This window comes from Carassius carassius, chromosome 17, assembly GCF_963082965.1.
Source record: "Carassius carassius chromosome 17, fCarCar2.1, whole genome shotgun sequence".
Taxonomy (NCBI): Eukaryota; Metazoa; Chordata; class Actinopteri; order Cypriniformes; family Cyprinidae; genus Carassius; species Carassius carassius.
In genome coordinates this window covers 31,831,740-31,856,572 of record NC_081771.1, presented here as the reverse complement: position 1 = coordinate 31,856,572, position 24,833 = coordinate 31,831,740, and the positions used below count along the sequence as shown (strand labels likewise).

Below are 24,833 nucleotides of genomic sequence, written 5' to 3'. Positions count from 1 at the left end.
AAAATGTGCCAACTTCACTTTGTAAAGGTGGCACAGAAGCGCTTCTAAACTGTCAATATAAGGTGTCTTTAGACTAATGCTGCTCAGAGCTGGAATAAATGCATTTGCACTTTTAATTTCAACTGTGTGCTTTGTTGCTAGGGGACAAAGTGGGTCAGAGCAGGCATGGCATTTAGGCAGCATTATGTCTGCTCAATGAATAAATGTAAATGTATTATGTCTTTGCACAGTTTTGAGCAGGCACAGAGCAGGATTAATTTAGCTGTGATGCCTATATTTACAATTATTTTGCATAAATTATAGCACAGATTAAACACTCTTGTTTTGTAGAGTGATGTCACTTTAGGATCAGAGTGAGTTGCTTTGAGCATAAAAATGCAAGAGCTGTGGAGCTGCGTATGTTTTTGGTGCATAAAATGAGTTAATTTCTTTAAATAAAAATAATAATAATAATCATAATAAGCATCAATCTTACTGAAGTTTTCAGTAAAGTTTTTAGTTCTATAGCATCCCCTTCTGTTAACATGAGCACTCTTTTATGCATTTAGCAGACTTTTTTGAGATTTTTTTAAATGGTATATGGTAAATGGTAAATTATGTCCAAAGTTCAAGGAAAATTTGATTTCTCATGTCATGACCAATTTAATATATCAGTTGTCGTGGGATTACACTAGACAGCAATAGCAAAGGGAGATTTCGTTCTTATCTTCAGAGGTTTCTTCTGAGAAAAAGAGCTCATTAATCTCACGTGTCTCAAATCATGTCAGAGAACTCTAGATGAACATTGTGTCATCGAATTTCCCAAAGATAAAATGATCTGATCTGCTCTTCACAATAATTTTAGGACTATATTCCTACTGTATGACAGCTAGTGACTCATGTGTGCCTATTTTTATTTTCCCAGATGAAAATCGGAAACAAAGTAAGTCTCCTGAGCTCCTATGAAACAGCAACCTCAGAGCACTGAGATCTTGTCTGAAGAGCCACTGACTCATTGTTCTGAATGTATTTTCCTATAGTGCCACACAGGTGTGAGCCATGCAGCTCCCGCCGGGACCGGACTACTGTATATCAGCCTGTTTGTTTAGTTGCTGACTCTGACAGAGAAAGCGAGAGGTTATGTTTAGCAGGAATGATTACAGATGTACAGAGTCACAAACGTGAAGCCGAGGCCCAGGTGGATTTGGAGGCAAGCTGTTCTCCGCAGCCCCTCCCAGCATGCCGAGCTGTCAGCCAGGAATCTCTCATAATGAAGGCTAAAAGATTTTATTCAGATTTATTAATTTGAAAATGAAGCGTGCCTGTCGGCAGAGGGACAGCTCTTCTCAATCTGTCATCTGTGAGGCGTGCGCCGGTGACACCGCCATACATTTGTCTTGTCGGATCTGACAGTCCGATTCTCCCGGGCGCTTCTCCGCCAGGGATCACCCAGGGATTTTTGAGCGGAATAAAACACATTCCGACAAGGAACAGCCTCTTTATTAATGCAAATTAGGCCTGAAAAAACACCGGCACCAGGCACTTGGCTTGAGACACCTGATTGTGTGTGTGTGTGTGTGTGTGGTTTTAATAAAAGCAGTGAGTGAATGAGTGACTGTGTGTTTGAGAGCTCCCACACACACCTGCCAGTCTCGGCTGTGACAGACCCCCAGAGCTACGGGGGGTTTATCTCACCGAAGCCCGTCCAGATACAAACCAACACAGCCACCCACTGGGACTCGCTGGCGCTCACTCGCTGTAAATTGGGTGGCTGAAAACAAACATTGGCACGAATGTTGCATTCATTTGTTTAAGGGTCGAAAAGGATTTTCAAGAGGGTTCTTCTCTCTCTCTTTCAAGAGGAGCAGGCTTTTAATGAGACTTTTTGTTCATTGCAGCAGACTCAACACTGGATGGTGACAACACTTCAACATGTTTGACTTTATGCCCAACAAAATTTATTAGTATTCATTTAATTAATTTTTTATTTGAATATGTATTCATTTAATGTTAATATTATTGATAATGTTAACATAAAAAAACTATTATTTTTCATTCTTAATTGCAAATTGCTTTTATAATTTATTTATTTAATGTTTGTTGGTTTTTCAAGAATAGCAGGCTTTATTGTGACTTTCTGTTCATTGCAGTCTCTGGATGGTGACACCTCTTGCACATTTTTGACTTTATGCCCCACTAAATTAATTAGTATTTTTTTTTATTCATTAGATATTTAATACTTTTTAATGTATTAATTTTAATTAATTAATTAATTAATAATATCAATTTATAATATAAACATAAAAATATTTTTAATTATTTAATTCTTATTTATTTATTTATTTTTGAGAATGGATGCCTTTTAAATGAGGCTTTGCTAATTCTGACACCATTTGAACATTTTTGACCCACAAAATTAATTATTAATATTATTATTATTATATTAAAAAGTCATACAAATGTGAATATTAATTCTATTTATTACTAAGAATAATATACATTTTATACTAATTTATTAACATTTTATAATGTAAACATTAAAATATTATAACCAATGTATACTTTTTTCCTTTTTTTTAAATTTTGTTACAAATTGCATTTTTAATTTAATCACATTAATAGGACTTTTTGCTCATTACAGGACTTTATTGTGCTTATGCCCCACAAAATTAATTAATATTAATTGTATAAATTTTTTGTATTGACATGTATTTGTTTTATATTCATTTATATTATTATGAATATAATAAAATGTGAATAGAAACATTAAAAAAATATTTAATTCCTTTTTTTCTAGTCACACAAAAAATTACATTACTACATACAGCCTCAGATGGCCAGAAACTAGTTTAGAAATAAAAGGTGAACTTTCCATGTAGTGTGTGTGTGTGTGTGTGTGTGTGTGTGTGTCAAAGCTAAAAGGTGTGTGACGTGGCTGTGTGTTTACCAAAGGGCAGGACACTGTGTGTGTGTGTGTGTGTGTGTGTGTGTGTGTGTGTGTGTGTGTGTGTGTGTGTGTCTGTGTGTGGCCTGGATGAGCACAGTTGAGTTGTTGCTTTCTTTCGCCGCACGTCCTTTGACATTTATCTCTCCTCACCTGCTCTGTGATGGAGATTCAGAGTGACGTGTCTCCCTCTCTGCCTCTGTGTCTCTCTCACTGCTAAACTGTCCCACTTTTTCTTCTCTGCCCCTCTTTTAGCCACTCTGTCTCTCTAGTGTTTCCACTAATGTTCTTTCTGTCTGTTTATTTTGACCTCTTCTCACCTGGTTTCTGTCTGCTCAAGGGTCTTAAACTATGATGGAGAAACCAGCACACCAGCATCTCATGTGAGGGACCACAATATTATTTATAATATAGCATTTTTTTTCTTATAAATATATTTAATGTTCAGAATTCATTGAGAAAATATCAAAAATAAATGAAAAAAACTGCATTTCTCAATTAATAAAATCTCAGTGCATTGCACATGCAGAGCAGGATGTAAGATATGAGAGATGTAAGTGCATTATGTATATAGTTATAATTCATGCCATGGAGGTATAAATTAGTTTTCCAGAAAGACTATCAGTCTGTATGTTAGTAGTGTGGAATATTCAGTGACTCTTTCTGTAAGTTACATCATTACACCAGTAGGTGGCGACAAGTCTTGAAGAGTCAGATAAAGTGAATCATTAATGATTGATTGCAACAATTAATTCAGGAATTATTTAGGAATCAAATAAGTGATTCGTTTATTAAGGTTGCAATATCTTGTTCAGTTTTGACCAAATTCAAAGGCATTCTTCAAATGTCATTTAAACATACTGCAGTTTGTTTAATAGTTAGGACGCTGTCTTAGAATATCTCAGAAAAATTATTATCTACAAGAAACTGTTTTGTGTCTTTTACAGCTCTAGTCAGTCCTTATGTTTGGTGTAACATGGAGATATGATTGAGCCACATCTGTAATTTGTATGACACAGCTGTACAGGATTGAGCTTTTAACTTTATTTTCTTTCTTTCCAGCAGAGCTTTAGTGTGATTACAGAGCTGACCCGAAACAGTTCATTAAACCTAAATTCAAAGAAATGCTCATCTGAGAGAGAGAGAGAGAGAGAGAGAGAGAGAGAGAGAGAGAGAGAGAGTGTGTGTTTCACCTTCCCTTCTGCCCTCCTTTATCCGTTCTGCTCGTCCGGACTCTTTATAAACAGCTTTTTTAATGTTGTTGTTTTTCCCCCATACAGTAAATGGAGCCATAATTTAACATTTTAATGCATGTTAATGTGTTGTTTAACCTTCTCTCCACGATCAAGTGTCTCTAAAAGTTTAACCTTGAACATGGGCCAGTTCAGACAATAATGTTCTCTGAGAATCATCACCGTCTAATGGAACTCAAGCATATATATAAATAAATACATGCTCTGTCAGCAACATCTTATTCTTTCATTAAAAAATAGAATAAATGCAAATTGCATTTATGTTCATTCATTATATGCATAGAGCAAGGGATGTTTTACTTTGTGTGATGTACAGTACATTTGGCTAGCATTCTAACGACCTGTTTTCAATGTTAAAGCATTGAAAACAGTTTAATGTTATTCCATAACTTGATTGTGGACACAAGTAGTCCAGGAGATGAAGTCCATAGATGGAAACCTAATTTATCTCAGTCTGTCCATGAGCTGTGAAAACAATCCCTCTCCGTACACGTATAAGAGTCGTCTGATTGAATTTTCTGAACTACTTACGCGTCTCAGAGGACACTTTTCCACTCTAGGACTTTTCGTTTGTATCCTTGGCAGCTGCGTGTATGTGTGCTGCAGAACATCAACTTCATGAGTTCATTAGATTGTGGGATAGCTACAGGGTCAAAGGTCAAAGGCAGTTTAGGCACGTTTTACAGCACTGGGCTTCAGATCTATGATCAGTGTTAAAAACACACGGCATGTTTATAAAGTGATTTTATCATGAAAAAACAGATTTATCCTGTTCTACAACAGTTTAGTGTAATATTCACAAATACAGATATTCTTTTCTAATATGCATACACAGTACCATTCATAAGTTTGGGGTCAGTAAGATTTTTATTTTATTTTACTGTAATTAACATTTCCATAGATTTCCAAGGATGCATTAAACTGATAAAAAGTGGCATTAAGAGCATTACAAAAGACATCGATTTCAAATAAATGCTGTTCTTTTCAACTTTCTATTCATCTAATGAATCCTGAACAAATAAAACGCATCACGATTTCCACAAAAATATATGTTTTCAGCAATGATAACAATCAGAAATGTTTCTAGAGCAGCAAATCAGAAAGATTTCTGTAGGGTCGTGTGACCCTGAAGACTGGAGTAATGATGCTGAAAATACAGATTTGATCACAGGAATAAAATACATTTAAAAATAAATTAAATTAGAAAACAGTTATTTTAAATTGTTTAAACATTTTAATGCAAATATAATAAATGCCGCCTTGGAGAGCAAGATTCTTCTTCCATAAAAAAACAAAATAAATCTTTCTTGCATAATGGTAATATGTGTTTCTGTGTATACCGTACTGTACGTGTACGACAATGTGAATTTCACCTGTATGCTAGCCAGACTTAACAGAGGGGAGGATACAGGAGAGGAGTGCAGAGGGCACGCTAACATAATGAGGCTTGCAAATAAACAAGCAGTTGATTGATGTGATGGAGGAGACGTGCAGCTGATGGAGAGCTGGAGATGCTGGAGTCTCTGTCTGATGTAGCTCTGGGCGAGTGATCAGTATGTCTGCTGTAACACAGCTCCTCTTTGTTCTGGGCTCTATTGATTCTTGCAGCTCGTCTGTGGAAACTCCAATGGCATGTTACTGAAAGCATTTCTGAGGTTTCTTGATGCCCTGGAAGCTAAACGCTCATACCACAAGTGCTGACTGTCTCTCATGTGTCTGTTTGTCTCTTATACCTACAGCGCTTATTTCCTTGTAGAAATGTCACTCTCATTAGGACTAAAAGCATTTCTGGTTTTTAAGATGTTTGGTACTTATAGCGATGCTAAGACACCAGACAATCTGTTTAAACGACCAAAACACTTCACTTTCTATATTTTATAGCGATTAACAGGGTTTGGGGTAAAAGTGGATTAAAAAGTTTTGGATTTTGACTAAAAGAATATGGAATGGTAGATGCATAAATGTGAAGTATTTCTAGAATGTGTTAACAAAGAGTTAAGGGTGCTACTTTCTTATAGCAAAAACATATTGAAGCATTTAATAAATGAACAGTCACATTTACTGTTGTTCAGACAATTTTTGTGGGCATAATCATGTTATTTTAATAGAAATAAATTCACTCGATTAGGAATTTCACTTGAGGACTAAAGATTTTCCAATGCAGATTTTCACTAGAATTCACAGAAAGCTGCTCATCCATATGACCTTCATAATAATGAACTTTTTTTATTTTATTTTTTTAAGTGTACTTAACATTTAGTAATCGGTTCAGCTGTACTAACTGTATTAAGTGTGTTAAATTCTTTCAAATTAGTTTGTTATCTTTAGCAATAGAGTCAAGGTGTTATGAAAATCACAAGTTCTGATTTTTGTTTGTGAAACAGTTTTATAGTTTTGGTTTCCTTTCATTGAACAGAATGAAAACAGTCCATTACATATACAGCCATGCAATTAGCAAGTGTCAAGCAAATACTTATTGTAATTATGCACACTTAGTGTATAATGAAAAAGAATGGCAAATAAAAATGACCAGGTCAGACCAGTAATACAGCAATACACAGGAGGAACTGCTGACTTCCAGTCAGTAAGTAAGTTCATAAGAAGATCATAAGTGAAAGTTCACAGAAAGCAAATGATTTGAGAAACCCCCTCTGTTGTCACACTTCACTCTAACTCCAGGATCAGGTGTGAGAGGAGTCTCCTGGTGGAGAGGAATGACCCACAGCACACAGAGAGAGATCCAGTGATCCACTGCACGACTGCATCGCTGTCAGCTTCAATCCACTCACAGAACACACACATACAGGCGTAACGTGTGTTTGTGTGGAGCGGCACAGATCGTGTGTTTGTTCTGTGTGAAGAGTGAGGTTTTAAGTGATTACTGTAAAGCTCTTTCATTGATGAGAAATGTGATATATGATTTGGCATTAATTCATGTTTTTATTGATATGCAGTTGCAAAGCCTTGATGCTGTCTTAAGTCGTATGTCAATAGCCACTCCTGTTTGTTCTTTTTACGGTATTATAACTGTAAATTAGGGTATTTTATTTATGGCATAATTTGTAAGTCTGCACCCACAGAATTTGGTGGAAAAGCTCATTCACAAATCTTCCTTTGCATGTTTGTTTATTATAAATTAACATTCGACAATACTCTCAGCTCCTCTGAACACTTTTACTGTTTTTTAAATCCATCCAGCAGAATTCCTCCTACAAATGTAAATTGTGCATGGAAATCCAGGAAAACATGATTTTAGGGAAAGAATGGACACGTTGACTCTGATAGACAGATGAGTGGTTTTGCATATGGAAGGAGGACGGGGAAAGGGTCTTCCCTCACTGTGGTGTTGTATTTGACATTGTGGTCTGAAATGGTCTCTGTTACTGTTAATAGCTGTGAATGTATGACAGAGAATCACATTAGGGTGCCAGTATTGTGTCTTATCATACACAACTATGAGTGTGACTGCCACAAACAAAACTGCACATATCCATGAGTTCTGGTATTTTGACCCCAAGACGATTTTTGTTTTCCTTAAAATGCTATTTAATGTTCACATCACACACACACACACACACACACACACACACACACACACACACACACACACACACATATATATATATATATTTTATTCTTTTTATTTATTTATTTTTTTACAACAAATTGCTTACATAAAATTCTTGTTATGCTATATTATTATCAAATCTTGGATTCATTATTTTTGTTAACTTGTTTTCTATTTGGAGGTGATTGATCGTAGGCTTCTGAGCTCATTCATCTCTATTTTTTGCTGAACGTTGCCAAAACTATCCAAATATAAAGATTTTTTTTAATTAAGAAACTGAGGTGCATGAGCCCAAATCAATGAGCATGTTATAATCACCTCCAAAAGAAATACAAAACCTGTGCTAATTGAAAGAAATAAAATGACAAAAAATTGATTCCCAGATTTAGTGATATATGTTATATAAGGTCGGTAATTTTTTACTTAAATTAGTTCTAGGATTTTCAGCACAGCACAAGGTGGTTTCACTTTGGTTGAATAAACAATTTTTTTCCTTTCTTTAATTTTGTTTTGTTTTGTTTTTTTCAAAATGGGTTTTTGCAGCAACGCTATGAAAGAACCATTTTGTGTTTACCAAAGAAACTTTCAGTGAAGACTTTTCTTCATGAGAAGAACCTTTTTCCACTTTAAAGAACCTCATGTGGAATGAAAAGTGTCCATAGATTTTAAAGGTTCTTCATAAAACCATCAACACCAGTGAGGAACCTTTATATTTAGAGTGTATCTATTCCATGCACCATTATGTATAGTCACATTTTGTTATCTCCAATCCTCCAGTTCAGATAATCTCTCACGCTTGAATTTTACATAATTCAATTTGTTAAAATGCCTATAACTTGCAATTAAAATGTATCATTATCTATGATGATTCTGAACACTAAAATCATTTCTAAAGTCAAAACGAAACAACTAGGCCCAAATCTGCAAGCACTTTATCTCCATTCATGTGTGGTGTCTGAACGCTTGTTAGGTTGATCTGATGAGCGAATGTGTTGCCGTGTGCTGGTCAGGACAGATGTTTGGACAGTGTGACCGTCTCTCAAAGATCTCTCAGGGATTCCTGTAACACTTGGCAGATGGCGAGATGCACACACACTCTCAGAAAAAAAGATACAAAAGCTGTCGCTAGGGCGGTACCTTTTCTAAAGGTACACTTTTGTACGCTTTAGGTACTTATATGTATCTTTAAAGTACCAATATGGACTCTTTAGGTTCAAAGGTGTGCCTTTTAAAAAGCTACCACCCCAGTGACAACTTTTGCATCTTTTTTTCTGAGAGTGCAGAGACGACATCACACAGCACACACAGGTACAGAGCTGTCCTTTTACAAACTCAAACTAAGGATAAACGGAGAACAACCAGGGGACTGTCTGCAAAGTCATTCCGAATACATTCCAGGAAATCCGCCTCGTAGCCAGAGGCTCGCTGCTCAATTTGGAACAGGGAAACTAGCCTGAAGTGTCTTCCATTTATTTTCGCTCAGGGATTTGCTTCTGAATGTTCTCGGTTGAGTTAAGCAGGCATCTCTCAATCATACACACTGGATCAAGTGTGTGTGTGTGTGTGTAACCTCCCCCTCTTTCCCAGTGGCAGGAGCACTAGAGTGGATGCTTCAGACCTGGAAGGCACTTTTCAGCCTGGTCACACACACTGAGGCCCTGCTGCTTGGCTGCGCACCATGGGTCACCGGCTTACATCAGAAAACCCAAGCGAACACAGTCAAGCATGCTGCCTTAACATACCTGACAAAACCCAGCACTGCACTGAGCATTAAAACATATCAATGCACTGTGCTCAAACAAGACGTTACAATAAAATGCATAAAATCATTTCAGCCATGCATTTCAGGAACACTCTCCCACTGTTTAATTAAACGACGAAATCAGGATGAAAAATGTAAAGATTCAACATTAGTCATTGGGATTGAAGCGAAGGATAGAATCATTCGATCATTAATCCTGAATTAAGCACATTAACTGGGTAATAACTGAAACAGATGAAGGACAGGGTCGATTGTTTTGATTGGGAGTTTTACACCTCGTGACATATATCTATTCCTTGGCAGCGGGCTGGAAAATGAGATGGAGTCGAGGAGAGAAAATGAAGGTCTATCAGTGGTCAAAGGGGAAAGTGAGACAGACCCTGAACGTCAGACTCAATGATTTAGCTCATGCTCAAAACATCAATACATCCCACCGCCTTCAGTGTCCCTCGTTTTAAAGTGTCTAATGAGTTCCCACCACAAATGAATGAATAAATTACAATAATAATGAAAAAACTGATTTGTTTTAAAGTGCATATATTTATTATTATCATCATATTTCACATTATTGTATTGATATAGTTGTAAAATTATAACAAACATTATGAATTGTTTATAGAAAATGAACACACACACACAAGATACAAATAATTGTGACGTTACTATACTATTTTGATATAAATGAAAATGTTGATGGGATATTATATCTGATTATTATATTATTGCATTTATTTAATATTAGGATATCACACCCGCAAACATTTGATATCACAGAATCCAGTGACATTCTCTCTAAATACATCAGCGCTTTCAGAGATATTAACAAAAAACACATGTGCAGCGGACAAACATGAAAAGCAAGAATCCCCTGCACGATGATTGACGTGCGCTGAGAGCCATACAGAGGCGGAGCTATACGACGGCGGCGTCCAATCAGGACAAGCGGGGCGGGGCCACAGCATCGCAGATTCTCTGAGCTTTGAGAGCGCTACAATGTAACAAAAGCAGCGGGATGAAACAGTGAAATAACGCGCGAGTGTATGAAGTGCTGCCCTCGCGCGGGACTTGATTAATAATAATAACACACACACACCCCGGTGAGTTTAGTGGTTAAAGGGCTGACAGTGGCTCGAGCTGTGAGTGAGCGAGCTCAGGAGGACTGTGCTTACAGAGAGACCGCCAGAGGAGTCTCCTCCGCAGCTGGACAGAGGACCGGAGGACCGGAGCGGGCCGACATGGACGAGCAGCCGCGCCTGATGCACGCTCATGCGGCCGTGGGGATGAGCGGACACCCGGGCCTGTCACAGCACATACCGGACAACACCGGAGCCACCGACGGAGACGGAAGGAAGCAGGACATTGGAGACATTTTACAACAGATCATGACCATCACTGACCAGAGTCTGGACGAGGCGCAGGCCAGGTGAGCTGTCACTCATCACACCCGAAGATCTGGAATATTCATGCTGACTTTCATTTTCAAGACGCCATTGACACTTGATTGATTAGGACATCAAACAAGATACACTTTTACCAAGCAATATTCATTAATTAATTCATTTAATATAAACTCGTCACAGAAAATATATAAAAATATAACTCATTTGCACATTTTATACCGTGCACTACATTTATATGATACATAATTTATATACGCCTATACAAAATATAAATAAAGAAATGTAAAATAATGTATAACAATGAAACGTTTGTACATTTAAATATATTAGTATATAATACGTACTATATGTGTAGTATTTACACATAAAAAAAATAGTTTACTTAACCTCTGCTATAATATATAAGCTAATTAAATATAGACTTCCAAAAATGTTCAGTTAACCTCATTTGATCATCAGCAGCCCTTAAAATGTATAAATAGTGATAACACACCACAGCTATGGTTAAAACTGTAAACTCTCAGTAAATTAATATGAGATCTGTTTCAAAGCTTTACTGCTTTTTTATGTCAGTTGGGATCTAATTCACTTTACACTTATCAAGTGGCTTTTAAAAAAATAATTAAACTGTAGGAACAATAACTACAGTGAGTAACTGAGGGATTTTAGTAGAAAAATATAGTTATAGTTTAGATGTTTGACATCTTTATAATAATTGGCAATTGGCAAATATTTGCTTGTAGATCAGGAGTTATTGACTAAGTAGGCATCCAGACATGGACTGATAACACAATCGCTGTTGTCAGTGTGTCCAAACACATGTAGTGTGTAGTGACAGACATCAGTGGATTTTTTTGACATGCAGTGCTCATTTTTTGTCAATAGAAATGAACAGATGTCATGATAACATTTGACAGACAACACTGAGACTCATATCACACGTCTGACCGTGTCCCTTTAGGATACATTTTGCTCAGAAATGGAAGTTTGTTAATTCAATGAGCTCAACTTTATTTTATGCCCGCCCCTCCCAGTATATTTTAGAACTATCTGCAGTGTTATGATTTTTTTTTAATAATGTAATGTAATCACTCAGCCCACAACCATTACTATTGCTAAATGTTTGAATGCATTAACTATTTTTTTTATTTTATTTTGAATATTTCTTTTTTTTTACTATTTGTTTTAAACATGAAAAGATACAAAAATATAAATTATTAATAGTGCTAATTATGAAATTTTGTTAATGTTATACGAACAGTATGATAAACAGAGACTAGCATGAGTTTGCTCAGGTCAGTGTGTGCTTTTCATTTCACCACGAACAGTGTACGTTCAGGCAGTAAGTAGATGAATAAGTGTTTGCTAGCGAAGTGAAATATTCCTCTGCACCGACGCTCACAGCGGCCTTGTTGTGTTTCAGAAAACATGCTCTCAACTGCCACAGAATGAAGCCAGCGCTCTTCAACGTCCTGTGTGAAATCAAAGAAAAAACAGGCAAGTCATGCTATGCTTGAAAAAATAAAAATACACCCGTGACATAATATTGTTTTAAAAACCACTGGATATCTGTTGGATATCAAGTGCATTTGTTTTTCAGTGTCTTGTCGAAGCTGTGAGAGCAAATAGTTGTCTTTTAATGGTTTGCACATGTCGTGACATATTTAGTCAAGTAAATCCTCTTATAAAAATCTTCTAATTGGAAACACAGTGTTGTGCTGTAGTGGCATGCTCTTTTTCTGCATTGTGCACTGGATGTTGTAGAGCATGGATTTCAGTGAGTTTGTGGTGACCGTAGTGAGGAAAAGAAAAGAAACGTCTGCAGAAGTTCAGCTTCTTTGACCTCTTACTAGTAAATCATGTTTACTGCTCTTGAACTGTACCGGACTTTCTTTTTTTTTTCTTCTTTTTTTTTTGTGTGCAAAAATGCAGTTACGTTCTGGTTTGGAAAGAGCAAGATTAAATTACAAACTGCCCAAGTTGCTAAGTTGAAATGTTTATTTAGTTGTGTTTGGCTAAAGCCATGAATGAAGATTGTGTTTGTGCATTTTTGGAGAGAAACCTCGCTTCATTTGGTGGAGCCATTGCAATGATTAAAACGTGGTAGATGTCGAGAAGAGGGTCGAATGTGACGTCTGTGGTCTGGTGTGTGGAGAGCAGAGCTGTGAGAGAGTGGGAACTACGGTGGATGTGTGCTGGTGAGATACTGAGACGCTATCGCTCGGCGGTTTGATGTGGAAACGGTTCCAGCGTGTTTCACACTCATTAGTGCATGAAATAAAAAGGACTAGATGAAGGATAAAGCATTATCTCTCTGACTGCTCTGTTCCAGCTGTGAGGCCGTGGGTGGTTCTCATCTCTGTTTATTCTGCCTCTGTCTCCGTCGCTGTGATGGTTGGCGATGATGTTTTCATTGAATTGGAGCTGTGAGCAGAGCGGGGGGCTTCTGCGGCCTGCTATGCGTCCAAGAAGGGACAGTTTTACTCCCCGCCGTTTCTTTTTCTGTGACGAGTTCATGCAGAGTTCGAGCGCGGAGCGACGTGGACGTGTCCCAGACTGCTCTGCTCCTCTTTGCCATTTTTCTGCAAAAATATATGGGGACTGTGAGCTCTGAGAGACAGGTCAAAATGACACGAGGTTCAAGATTTTTGAGTTTGTTTGCAGCACCTCTGCAGCCTTCAGTGTCACGTTCAGGAAACCTCTTTTTAGGATTTTGTAGATGGATTCAAACACTTCTGCGTTGGTCTCAAAGTGTTTTGGATTCTGAATGTTTTACTGTGTTCTTCGGTCATTCGGTGTTCTAAGAGGCAAATCCGCAGGCATTCTGAGTTGTTAACTTTATTTGTTTTGAAATCATGCAGGATTCAAAATAGCTCATGAAAAATGTTTATTCTGTTTGACATCTGTGGAGATGTTGGCAAAAGTGCACAGGAGTGATGTTTGGATCAGTGTACGTTTAGCACAGTGGAGGACTGTAAAGCTAGTTTACTGAGAGTTATTGCTGAAAACAACTTGTACTAAAATTGTAATGCAGTATAATTGCCTTAAATTTGACTTTTGTGCATGTTTGCAAATGCTTTGTATAAAATGTATTTTCTAGATTAGTTTGTTTCTTTTAAAACTTTTTAGCAATTGCATACTCTTTATTCTAACATATATTCTATGATAGTAATTTTAGTAAATGGAGCTGATAATGTCAGCTTTTTAGCATTATTTACTCACCTTATTACTTCTGTCAAAATCAAAAACTTTTCATTTCAATGTAGTAGGTACAGTGCATCAGACAGTTTTAAAAACGCATGTTCAAATTTGCTGAATTAGGTGGTTATAATGATATATTTGTTTGTTTTTTCAAACTTATGAAAAAGTTTAAGATTATACATTTGTCATGTGATTTAAAGATGTGCTTGTGAATCTTAAAAGTGAAAATCTGTAACTTTTTAAACACAATTAATAATTTAACCATTTGTTTGCATTACAAAAAAAAATCCAAAGTTTGTTGAACACCATTAACTCAACAATATAACATTGAACGAGACAAAAGATCTGCTTGGGTTTAGTAAAAGTAGAAAGTATCTCATATAGTTTCACAGTTGAAAATGCCATTTTCTGAAAGCTCAAGATCACATCCAGTCCTGTCAGTGAGTCTATAGTGTTTTTACAGTTCCTGCAGGGGAGGACGCTGCCCTGGGTCACGACCTCACCTTTTGACCCCACTGTGTGTTTACTGGGATATAAGGGAATGGCGGACACAGAGGGAAAACAGCCTTGTGTGCAGGAGGAGGAAAGAAACACTTTATTTTAGATCCAAACGTCTGATACGCTGCCATATTTTCATGACGCTCTTCTCTGCTCGCTTTCATTTCACTCATATTTTCTTTCTTGTCTGAGGAATGTGTCTGTGTGAAGCCTCTGTGAGTGTGTGTGTTTGCTTTTATAGTCTTTGTGCATGTTCACACTGTCATCTTTGTATGGTATGCATTGCAGTTCACACACATTGTTCAGAATCACTGTTAAATGAACACAAACCATACATATTATATTAATGCAGAAGCTATTTTTTATGCATTTTTATGAGGATCACTAATATTAAACATTGGTGTGTTTTAGAATCTTTATAAAAGTAAGGCTGTGCATTATCTTTACTCTACCATGATAAAATGGCTGTAATGCATGGCATCTTATGGCTGCGCTATTGTTGAAGCAAATCTTTTTTTTTTCTTCAAACAGCAAAAGAGTACTAAAATATAGTTGTGCCGTTTTTGCTTCTTGCATACAGATCTAATGGCTTTAATTGCATTTTCAGCATTTCGGTTTTTTTTAGATGCACCACATGCATGCACTTTTCAAAATGCATTTTCAAGTCATGTTCTAAACGGAAATAGAGTAATGCTCTCGTTTACATGCTCCTGAAACAATGGCAGTGTCTTGTCTCAGCGTATGTGATCTTTGAAGCATGCAGCACAGAATCATGTTGGAAAGGATCTGGCACCAAATGGCTTTCCAAAAATACACTCTCAAACAATTGCAGCCAGATCAGTTGGCTCACACGGACCTGATACCACACAAACTCTCGTTTCATTATTCTTCATGGTGAAATAACCCAGCCAGCACTTGAAAGGAGCTGTGCAAATACGTCTCTTTTTCCCCCCTCTTTGGTTTCGTCTCAGTGTTTCTGACACATGGAGACTCGTCTCTCTGGAAGCGGAATTCTTGGATCTCTTGGAACTTCAGAACGATGTCAAAGCATCTAATTGCTGAATGTCAGAGTTTGTTCTGTGACACCACCTTGAACCTCCAGCGTTGAGGAGTACGAGGGTTTGAGCACCTGTCAGAGATTTTACGTCAGATTCAAATAGTCGTTAACTTCAGAAAGCTCCAAATGAAGCCCTAATGGAAGCTGTTTATGCAATCGGTGGCTTGTTTGTTGTTGGTGTTTTTTGTTTATTCTATTCTGAATTGATTTTTATTTTCTTTGCAAATGCATTGTTTCAGCTTAGTTTTTATAAATGCAATCCTTTCATCTCGACTGTAGAAAATAGCTTTTTTTAGCGTAAACAAGTCAAACCAAAAAAAAAAAAAAAACTTAATTGTAATCTGTAAAAATGCTTTTTAAAATCAAATAAAAAGAAGTTGAAGAGCTCAGTTAGTTATTGATTTTTCTTCTAGATTTATTTTTTATAGTTTTTTAGCTTTTCTTTTATTAAAGTGGTAAATAAGAAGCTTATTTAGTTATTAGTTTTGACACTGTTTTTTCTACAGTGTTGTAATTCTATAATAAACAAGCTCTTTTTTATTTTGTCTTTGCAGAGCTTTTTACTGGCTTTGTAAAAACTGAAATGCAAAAATGAAGAGCTCATTTAGTTATTGGTTTTAACACTGTGTGATGTTTTTTTATTGCTACCATCTGTAAGCATATGATGATGATTATGAATCTAAATCTTCTAAACGTCTGTCAAACCTCACAAATCTTGACTTGCAGTGTTTTCTCTCAACAAAAGGCTAGTTTTCTCGTGGCTTGTGTTTAAACGGTGTAAGGTTTAGCTCCTGGGGGTTCGGTGATGTAATGTTATTTTTTGATGGGTGAGAATGAGGTGAGCAGAGGGCAGGGCGGGAATATTTGACAGCGTTGAAACGAGCCAGAGATATGATTACTGCGAGCGAGCGCGTTCAGTTCTCTGGGTCCTGTGGGAAGCTCGACTCCTTACGGCTTCTCGGGCTGAACACACCAGTGCACACAGTATACACTTCTATAGCTCATTACAGACGGAATAAATCATCTACGGCAGCTCGACAGACGATTTAAGAGTGTGTGGCATTAACAATGACATGCTTGATGTCACTAAATGGATTCAAGAGGATGTCTGTTACAGTGATATTAAAAACAGCCATTTTTGGTGGAATTCTGTGCATTAAGCTGCTTTATAAATAGAATTGTTTTCAAGTATCTTAAAATATGTAAATACCTGGCTGTATTCCGTATAGCATACTACTGTATTATTTGTACTATTGCATGCAGTACACTGTGCACAGCATGAACATTTTCTGTTTGTATTGAATATTACATGCTACAGTCACCAAACTGCAACGTGCAACACTGTATCCAAAAATGCAATGCTTTTTAAAAATGCCTTTAAACATTAATTCATCCATGATTACAAAATGTTTGTTATTCATAATTTAATCAGACTGCAAAAAGTTTAAATAGAATTAATTAAAAATGCAAAATAATCCTTTTTTTTTTTATTTCAAATATGATGACTAGACACCATTCACATGAGTATGAGTGAGAAGAACGCAGATCACTACTGCTTTAAAATGTTTTTAATGAACTAATGGCTACTTTTTCACTTACACTATATATATATATGTGTGTGATTTTGTGTGTGTGTGTGTGTGTGTGTGTGTGTGTGTGTGTGTGTGTGTGTGAAAGCCCATTTTTGCCACCAAATAAAAATACGTTTTTGTTGTTTTGTCAGTTATTTTAAATTTTGTTTCTTCCCTAAAATAAAAAATACTAAAGGTATTGCAACTTTTGTATCATACATTTCTGTCTTTTTCTCACAATTGTGAGTTAATATTTCACAACTGACTGAACCTTTCAGAATAGTGAGTTTACAGAATTCAGACTTTTTTCTTTGAATAATGAGTTAACATCTTATTCCTTTTTATTTTTATTATCGTTTCTGCCACTAAATAAAAAATAATGCAATTGCAGCATTTTATCTCACAATTCGGATTTTTCCTCACATTTTCAAGTTTCAAGGTATAAACTCCAAAAAAGGACCAAGATAAAAAATATTACATGTACATTTAAATTTTTTTGAGTTTGATAGCATGCACATGTTTTGCAATCAACAAGAAAAGATGCAGTTGTTTTCTGCTTCCTATTAGAAGTTTATTTTTGCATGCACAATGTTAAGCTGCAATTTATAGTTGGCATTTAGCATTGCTTTTCCAGATCTGACCCGTAGGCCTTGACTCCACATTCACTCCTGTTGAATAACACACAAGTGTGTAGGTGCTTGCCTCAGATGAAAACAAAGAAAGCAGTTCATATTCTCCAGCACAGCTGCCTGAAATCATTTTCTTTGCGTGCCATCGTTCTCTCTGTGCAGGGCCGTCACTGACACACGGCCCGTCTGGTCCCAGTGCTAATACGCGCTGCTTTGTCTTTCATTCTCTGTGTGTTTTTTTTAACTTGCTGATGCAGCATCTCCACAACGAGTGCCAACGAGCAGGATATGAGAATCACATCTGTTGGACCAGGCTCATCATCCTTCAAGCGGAAACGCTAAAGCCTAATCCAGCTCATAATAGAGGCGCACACGTGCTGACTGGCAGCACACGGCCGGCGTGGCGTTTTCTGGAATGGCTCCGGCAGGCTTTTTTCAGAAATGAGATTAGGAGAGCACGCAACAGCAATTACGGAGAGATCTGTCTTCGTTTTCTCTGAGTATACACTGGAGCACAATCACATTACCTTATGAATTATGCAAATTGTCAGTGGCCTAATTGAGATGTGTTAATCATATTAAGAAGCTTAATAGCTGGAATTTAACAGTGATGCTATTTGGTAATTAAGCACGATGGCGAGTTTGGGGTGCTGTTGATTGAGCTGCTTGTGGAAGATGATGTTGGAGTGTTTATACATCTGTCCGACTGGCATTAGAGAAATTATAGCTTGACTTTTTTTAGCCTTGACAATATTCAATATGTAATTAATTGAAATGGGGACACCTGATTCATGTAAATGATTCAGACTTACCAACTCTGATGCGTTTTTCACTACTGATGTTAAAATGAGACACTATTTAAACATCTTTTAACATTCGCATACAGTAGGTATAAATTGCAAAAATGTCTTTAGGAAATAAATGCATGATAAATAAGTAAAAAAATTGCCTTGCAAGTGTTTGTGTAATTGCATCACATGCAATATCCTTGATATCTACGTCTTTAAAATAGCTGAAATCATTGTTTGAGGAACTAAAAAGATTAAATTCCTTTCTATATTCATTCCTAATAACATTAAAAATAACATTTAAAAAATCCTCTTTTTTTATATATATAAAAAGAACTGATCAAAATTCAAATTTTTGATTTAAATTGATTAAAAGATTTATAATTTAACAAAACATTTCAGTTTCAAATAAATGCAGTCCTGCTGAACATTCTATTTATTAAAGAATCCTAAAAAAATTAAATGTATCACAAAAAATAAATTGTATTTTCACACAATGTTTCTAAAGCAGCAAATCAACATATTAGAATGATTTCTGAAGATCACGTGACACTGAAGACTAGAGGAATGATGCTGAAAATCATTTTCAAATATATCCACATAGTAAACCGTTATTGTAAAATGTATTTTTGATCAAATAAATGCAGCCTTGGTGAACAAATGAAGAGATTTCTTTCATTTTATTTCAAACTAATCTTAAAGACCCTCTAAACAGCAAATTCATAGTCCATCTCTGTCAGTTGTATTGATTAGCTGTTTCAGGCCTGATTCCTAATATTTGATATATTGGCCAGCCCTAGTGATTTTGTGCCTTACAGAGACAAAACCATTATAAAATGGCAGATTCACCAGGTGAGGGTAATAAAACCTCACAAACTGCCTCAGAATCGGTTCTTTTGTCAATAGATTGTATCTTGTGCTCAAACGGGCTCTGTTCACAGAGATGAATGAAGGAGATGATGCTTAGTGCGTTAGATGCTGTGGTGATTTTATCTGGCCGTTTGCTTTCGTGTCGCTCGTCGTAAAGCTGGTAGGTGGAGACACGCTCGGCTCTGTCTTTAATGTGTGGTTGGGAATCTTGTTTCATCCCCCTCGCCGTCACCGGCTCGACTAGAGGCCTCTCTCCACGTACTGGAAATGACACAAATTAATATACACTCCTTAAACTAGAGCAAGATTAATGGCTGCCTTTCGCTGCAGTTTAGTCCCACTGTCAGTTGCCGGGTGTTCCTTGGACAAAATCAACACTAATCAACATTTATCCCACTTTTGCCCTAGGCTCTCAGGATGCAGGGATCCGCACCCCCCCGCCACGCTTTTCACCTCTCGTCCAGCGCGTTCATACATCATCCGCACCGCTCTCCAGCACGTCGCATTAGAGACGTGATAGATTTATGTTTTTATTTGCATCTGATAGTTAACAAGGTAAAAGGTTGCATCTAACACATCAGTCTCTTGAAAAAGGGTGTGTGCATGTGCTTTTGTGATATAATAAATGCTTGGAAAACAAAAGTTTGGGGTCTCTTCTGCTCACCAAGGCTGCATTTATTTGATCGAACATACAGTAAAATTCTAAAATATTTTTACACTATAAATTAGCTGTTGTCTTTGTTAATCTATTGTAAAATGGAATTTATTTCTGTGATGCGCAGCTGTATTTTCAGCATCATTCCTCCAGTCTTCAGTGTCACATGATCTTCAGAAATCCTTCTAATATGCTGATTTACTGCTCAGGAAACATTTCTGATTATTATCCATGCTGAAAAGAGTTTTGTGAAAACCCTGATAGCATAGGGCTGTACAGTAATCAGAGAATGTTATCATGAGAAAATTCACTGCAATCATGTTTTATATCTGGAGTCTCTAAGAACCCAAGTGTGAGTAACGTATCATTTTTCGTGGAGGATGTTTGAAACATTTTATCAAGTTGAATCATTGTTTACTTATAATGTATACGTTCACGTATAATAATTCTCCAAAAAAAAAAGTCATGAAATTTGATATTGGCATGTTAAATGTATGTTTTTAAGCTTTTAAAATGACTTTGGGGTCCCTTGCCAATCAGGTTTTACAATGAGCCCCTTTTGAGCGTTGGACAATGATTTGAACGTCATGTCAGGAGAGAATTACAGTGGAAATTGCTTAATATAACAAACAAATGTATGAAATACTGTTCAAAAGCTTGTGGTCAGTAATTTTTTTTAAGCAATTAATATTTTTGTTGAGGATGGGTGTATTAAATTGTTAATTTATAATGTTACAAAATATTATTTTGAACATTCTATTCATCAAAGAATCCTAAAAAGTCAAATGTATCACAGTTTCCACAAACAATATTCACCATTTTCAACATTGATAACAATCAGAAATGTTTCTTGCGCAGCAAATCATCATATCAGAATGATTTCTGAAGATCATGTGACACTGAAGACTGGAGGGATGCTGCTGAAAATACAGCTGTGCATCACAGAAATAAATTACATTTTACAATATATAAAAATATAAAACGGCTATTTTAAATAGTAATAATATTTTTACAGTATTTTACTGTATTTCTGATTAAATAAATGCAGCCTTGGTGAGCAGAAGAGATTTCTTTCAAAAACAGATAAAAAAATCTTACCGACCCAAAACCTTTGAAAAGTGGTGTGTATAATGTAGTTGACATCACTAATTGACTCATTGGTTTGTTGGAAGTCTAACAAACCATTGTGACCCATATTTTGTTGCCAGGTTTGAACTGATGCGTATGATTCAGTGGTGATGTTATAAATCAATACAGAAATGATTGTTCCTGTGTGCTTCCCGCCAGAGACTGGAGAAACGCCACATCTCGCTCTCTCTCCTCCTCCTGTATGAATAGCCTGGCTATGCAAATCGCTCATAATTAGACATGCTAATGTATGGCAGTAATAAGCCGCTGTCTGTCGTCATGTCTGCCAGTCTTCCCATTGTGTCCAGCAAAAAATGTGTCTTTAAAATACCGCTTCCCACAGTGCTCTGTCATTCCCATAGACGGTCTCATAAAAACCATCAATAATTGCCTCTATTGTTTTAGATTTTTAAACAGTAGAATTTGATATTATGGTGTAATATTATGGTTTGCACGTATATTAAATCTAAGGACACTGACACCAGTTAGAGCACGCTACTCTCACGTGTCTCTTTAGCATCTTAAAATAGTCCCCTCGATGCAGTGCTCGTGGCACGGAAATGTTTTTTAAGGAAGCATGTGGAGCCTTGTGCCCCCTGAAAGGAAACAAATGTTTGGGAGAAGCAGAGAGCGGCGGTTTTGGCCGCTTTCCCAGCACAGACGCAAGTGCCATCGCAGGCTCCGGAAGACTGAAGTTCCTCCTGCATACACAAGAGCTGCATGCTTGAAGTCCACATTCAGTGGTCCATAACTCGTCTCACCTTGCTCACGTACTTCACGACCAGATCTGCTTTAAAGTGCTTTGGATCTTTGATCAGCAGTTGTGCAATGTGTCTTTTTCCTTTCTAAAACTCCTGCATTTTAGGGGATCTGCTAAAGGTTTCTTTAAGAGTAATCCAAGTCGGTTTAGAGTATTTTCTCTTTCTTTCTTTCTTTGGCGTTTTCTGACTGGTGGCCTAGAACCCAGTCGTGAGTCATGAGGATTGAGATGAGCGCTAGCAGACACGCTGTTCTTCTCTGCCCTGTCATGCTTCATTTCCCGCATCCAACACCGCCAAATTCAGCTCAAACACAATCCCGCTTTATGACTGATTTCACTTGCCTAATGTTAATTCAAGCCAGATTTCTGGGCATCATCAGAAACTTTCCTTTTAGAAGTTCCCACTCTGAAGACGCATTCATACTAGAGTCAGTAGTTGTCAGTTTAGTTCGATTAGTCGGTGTGAATGATTTTTCTGATGTGCATCAGTGAACCGCACCTTATAGACCCTTATGGTGTTATTTCTAGAATGATCCCAAATGTAAACATATGCCAGTTTCCAAACTGCTCAAATAAAAGGCTTCATAAAACATCCATATGCTCCAATGTTGTTTTAGTATCACTGACATACTATTATAGTTTTTATTTAATATTTTAGATTTTTTACTGGATGAATTATATTTTTATATTTAGTTTTCACTTTCACTTTCATTTTAGTTATTTTATTTTTGTATTTTGTATTTTTTTAATAGTTTTATTTTAATATGTCTGTTTAGTTTTTATAAATGTTTGTTTGTAAGTTTTAGTTAATTTAGTTTTATTACTTCACGTTAGTCTAAATTAAATGATAAATGCTGCTTTGGCAACTGTCTGAAAAACTAAATATTATTTCAGTCAACAATGTGTTTTGTTTCAAGTAACAATTTTGTGGTTTTAGATTTCATAAGGAATAATATCCCTAGAAAGCACAAACATATTCCTAAATGCATCCATATAAATAAATCACAGTTTATATTTATAGTTCATTCATGGTTTCTTTTCAGAAAATCGTTAATTCAATTAATTAATTAATTTCGGTTTTTTTATGATGTTGGATTGTTTTATTAACTGGTATAAGAGCACAAAAAAGTTTGTTTAAATGTATGCACTTATGTATTTGGCAAATTTTCATGTTCATTTCTGCATTTATACATTTGTTCCTCAATTTTGACTTAGGATGAAATCCATGCAATTTAGGATCTAATCACATGAATATTTTACAAACTAGGCCCCAGACTTCCAGTTTGATGTCAGAATTTGGTTTGCTTGGTTGTTGTGAACTCTTCATATGGTCTAAAGTTTATGTGAAACCAATCCAGTCTAACTTGCAGAGATGAAATGCCATTGATGATGTACAATGCATATTGTTTAATTTCAATTTTTGATAAGTTTAATTGAATTTGGTTTTGAAATTTTAATTGAGTTTGGTGGTCGATATACAGGTTATGCTGTCTGAGACTGAGACGATCAAACCAATCAAACAAACCAACTCTGAGAGCAGCTCTAGAAATGAAAGTGGCATGCTGTTGCTCATCTGCAGGATTCTCAGTAGAGCAGTTGAGTTTGAAGAGTGCCATACAGTGCTCTTAATGAAAATGCCAGTCAGCGTCATCATTGTCTGCTCATGCTCGACTGAATTCATCAGACTGCTGATGGGTTTTCTCCTGTTTACTTCTTGTGGTGTAGATCACTTCCAACTTCATCTCCTGCAAGATAAAGGCTGGAGGTTAACGTAACCTTGATAAAATGCTCATCTCATGCTCTCGATCCATCTTCCACCATCATGGAGTGTGAAAATGAAGCCGTCGAGAGCGATGCAATACGGAGCAGTTAAATGGGCCATTTCAGATGTTTTGTGTAGCACACTGACTACGAAATCTCCCCTGTCGTGCCTGTGCAGTCCATTTTCAGTCGCCTCTTATCTCCCTTCCTCTCGTTACCCATCTCTCCTCTGCTCGGAAGCCACCTCTCCTTGTTTTTTCCCCCCTCTTCTTTTCTGTTCACAACGCATTTGTGTTGCCAGCCAGCAACACAAATTAGAAATATACAGCCTGGTGTCAAAACGAGCACTCATAAAATATTAACAGCGAGTAGGAAATTTTACATGGCAACATTCTTTTTCATTTTCAGGTCTGTCAGCACAAGCTGTGGTGCGCTCGCATCTATTTTAATGCTGCTTATTTGGAGCCATTTTCCCACGCCATCTTTTTTTTATGTCTTCTCGGAGTCAAAGGTAGAGCATTTTAAAAACCTCCATTAATTCACATTTTTTGTCAGCGATTTCAACACTTTTGGACTGAATGTCTTGTTTAGCCAGACTTTATGCCAGTTGTCAATAGCCACTTTGCAGTTTATTGCCTCTTTTGAGGTTTGTTACTGCCACAGTAAAATGCAAACACACATTAGGCATGCACAATGAGAGAGGATGCTTGCAATGCATTGGTCAGGCAACAGTTTTGTCCTCATAAGCTATCATAAGAAGTTTGGGAACTTGTAAACAATGTTCATGTACATGATTAAGGCATATCTGATCATAATGTCATATCATTAGACTTTTCATTCCTGACCTCACTCAACAAGCCTAAACACAAAATCTGCTTTCGCAAAACAAAAGAAATTAACCCTGAACACCTGTCTTACGACCTACAAAATCTGGCCATATCCGCCCATCACTCTTCTCCTGACGCACTTGTTGATCATTACAATACCGGACTGCAAGAGATACTTGATG

General features: G+C 36.7%; 2 protein-coding genes across 3 annotated transcripts in view; one reads left to right on the top strand and one right to left on the bottom strand.

Annotated features, from left to right (window-relative positions):
* LOC132090946 (5'-AMP-activated protein kinase subunit gamma-1-like) overlaps positions 1-24,833 on the bottom strand; it is a 360,625-nt gene that overhangs the window by 74,398 nt on the left and 261,394 nt on the right. The gene's annotated exons all lie outside the window — the stretch shown is intronic.
* The window catches only part of pbx1b (pre-B-cell leukemia homeobox 1b), an 80,065-nt gene continuing 65,732 nt past the window's right edge, over positions 10,501-24,833 (top strand). For both annotated transcript variants that reach the window (XM_059497717.1, XM_059497716.1), the window contains exons 1-2: positions 10,501-10,929; positions 12,330-12,403. In XM_059497717.1, coding sequence (XP_059353700.1) covers positions 10,742-10,929; positions 12,330-12,403 — 262 coding nt within the window. In that variant the 5' untranslated portion in view covers positions 10,501-10,741. The remainder of the gene's footprint in view (positions 10,930-12,329; positions 12,404-24,833) is intronic.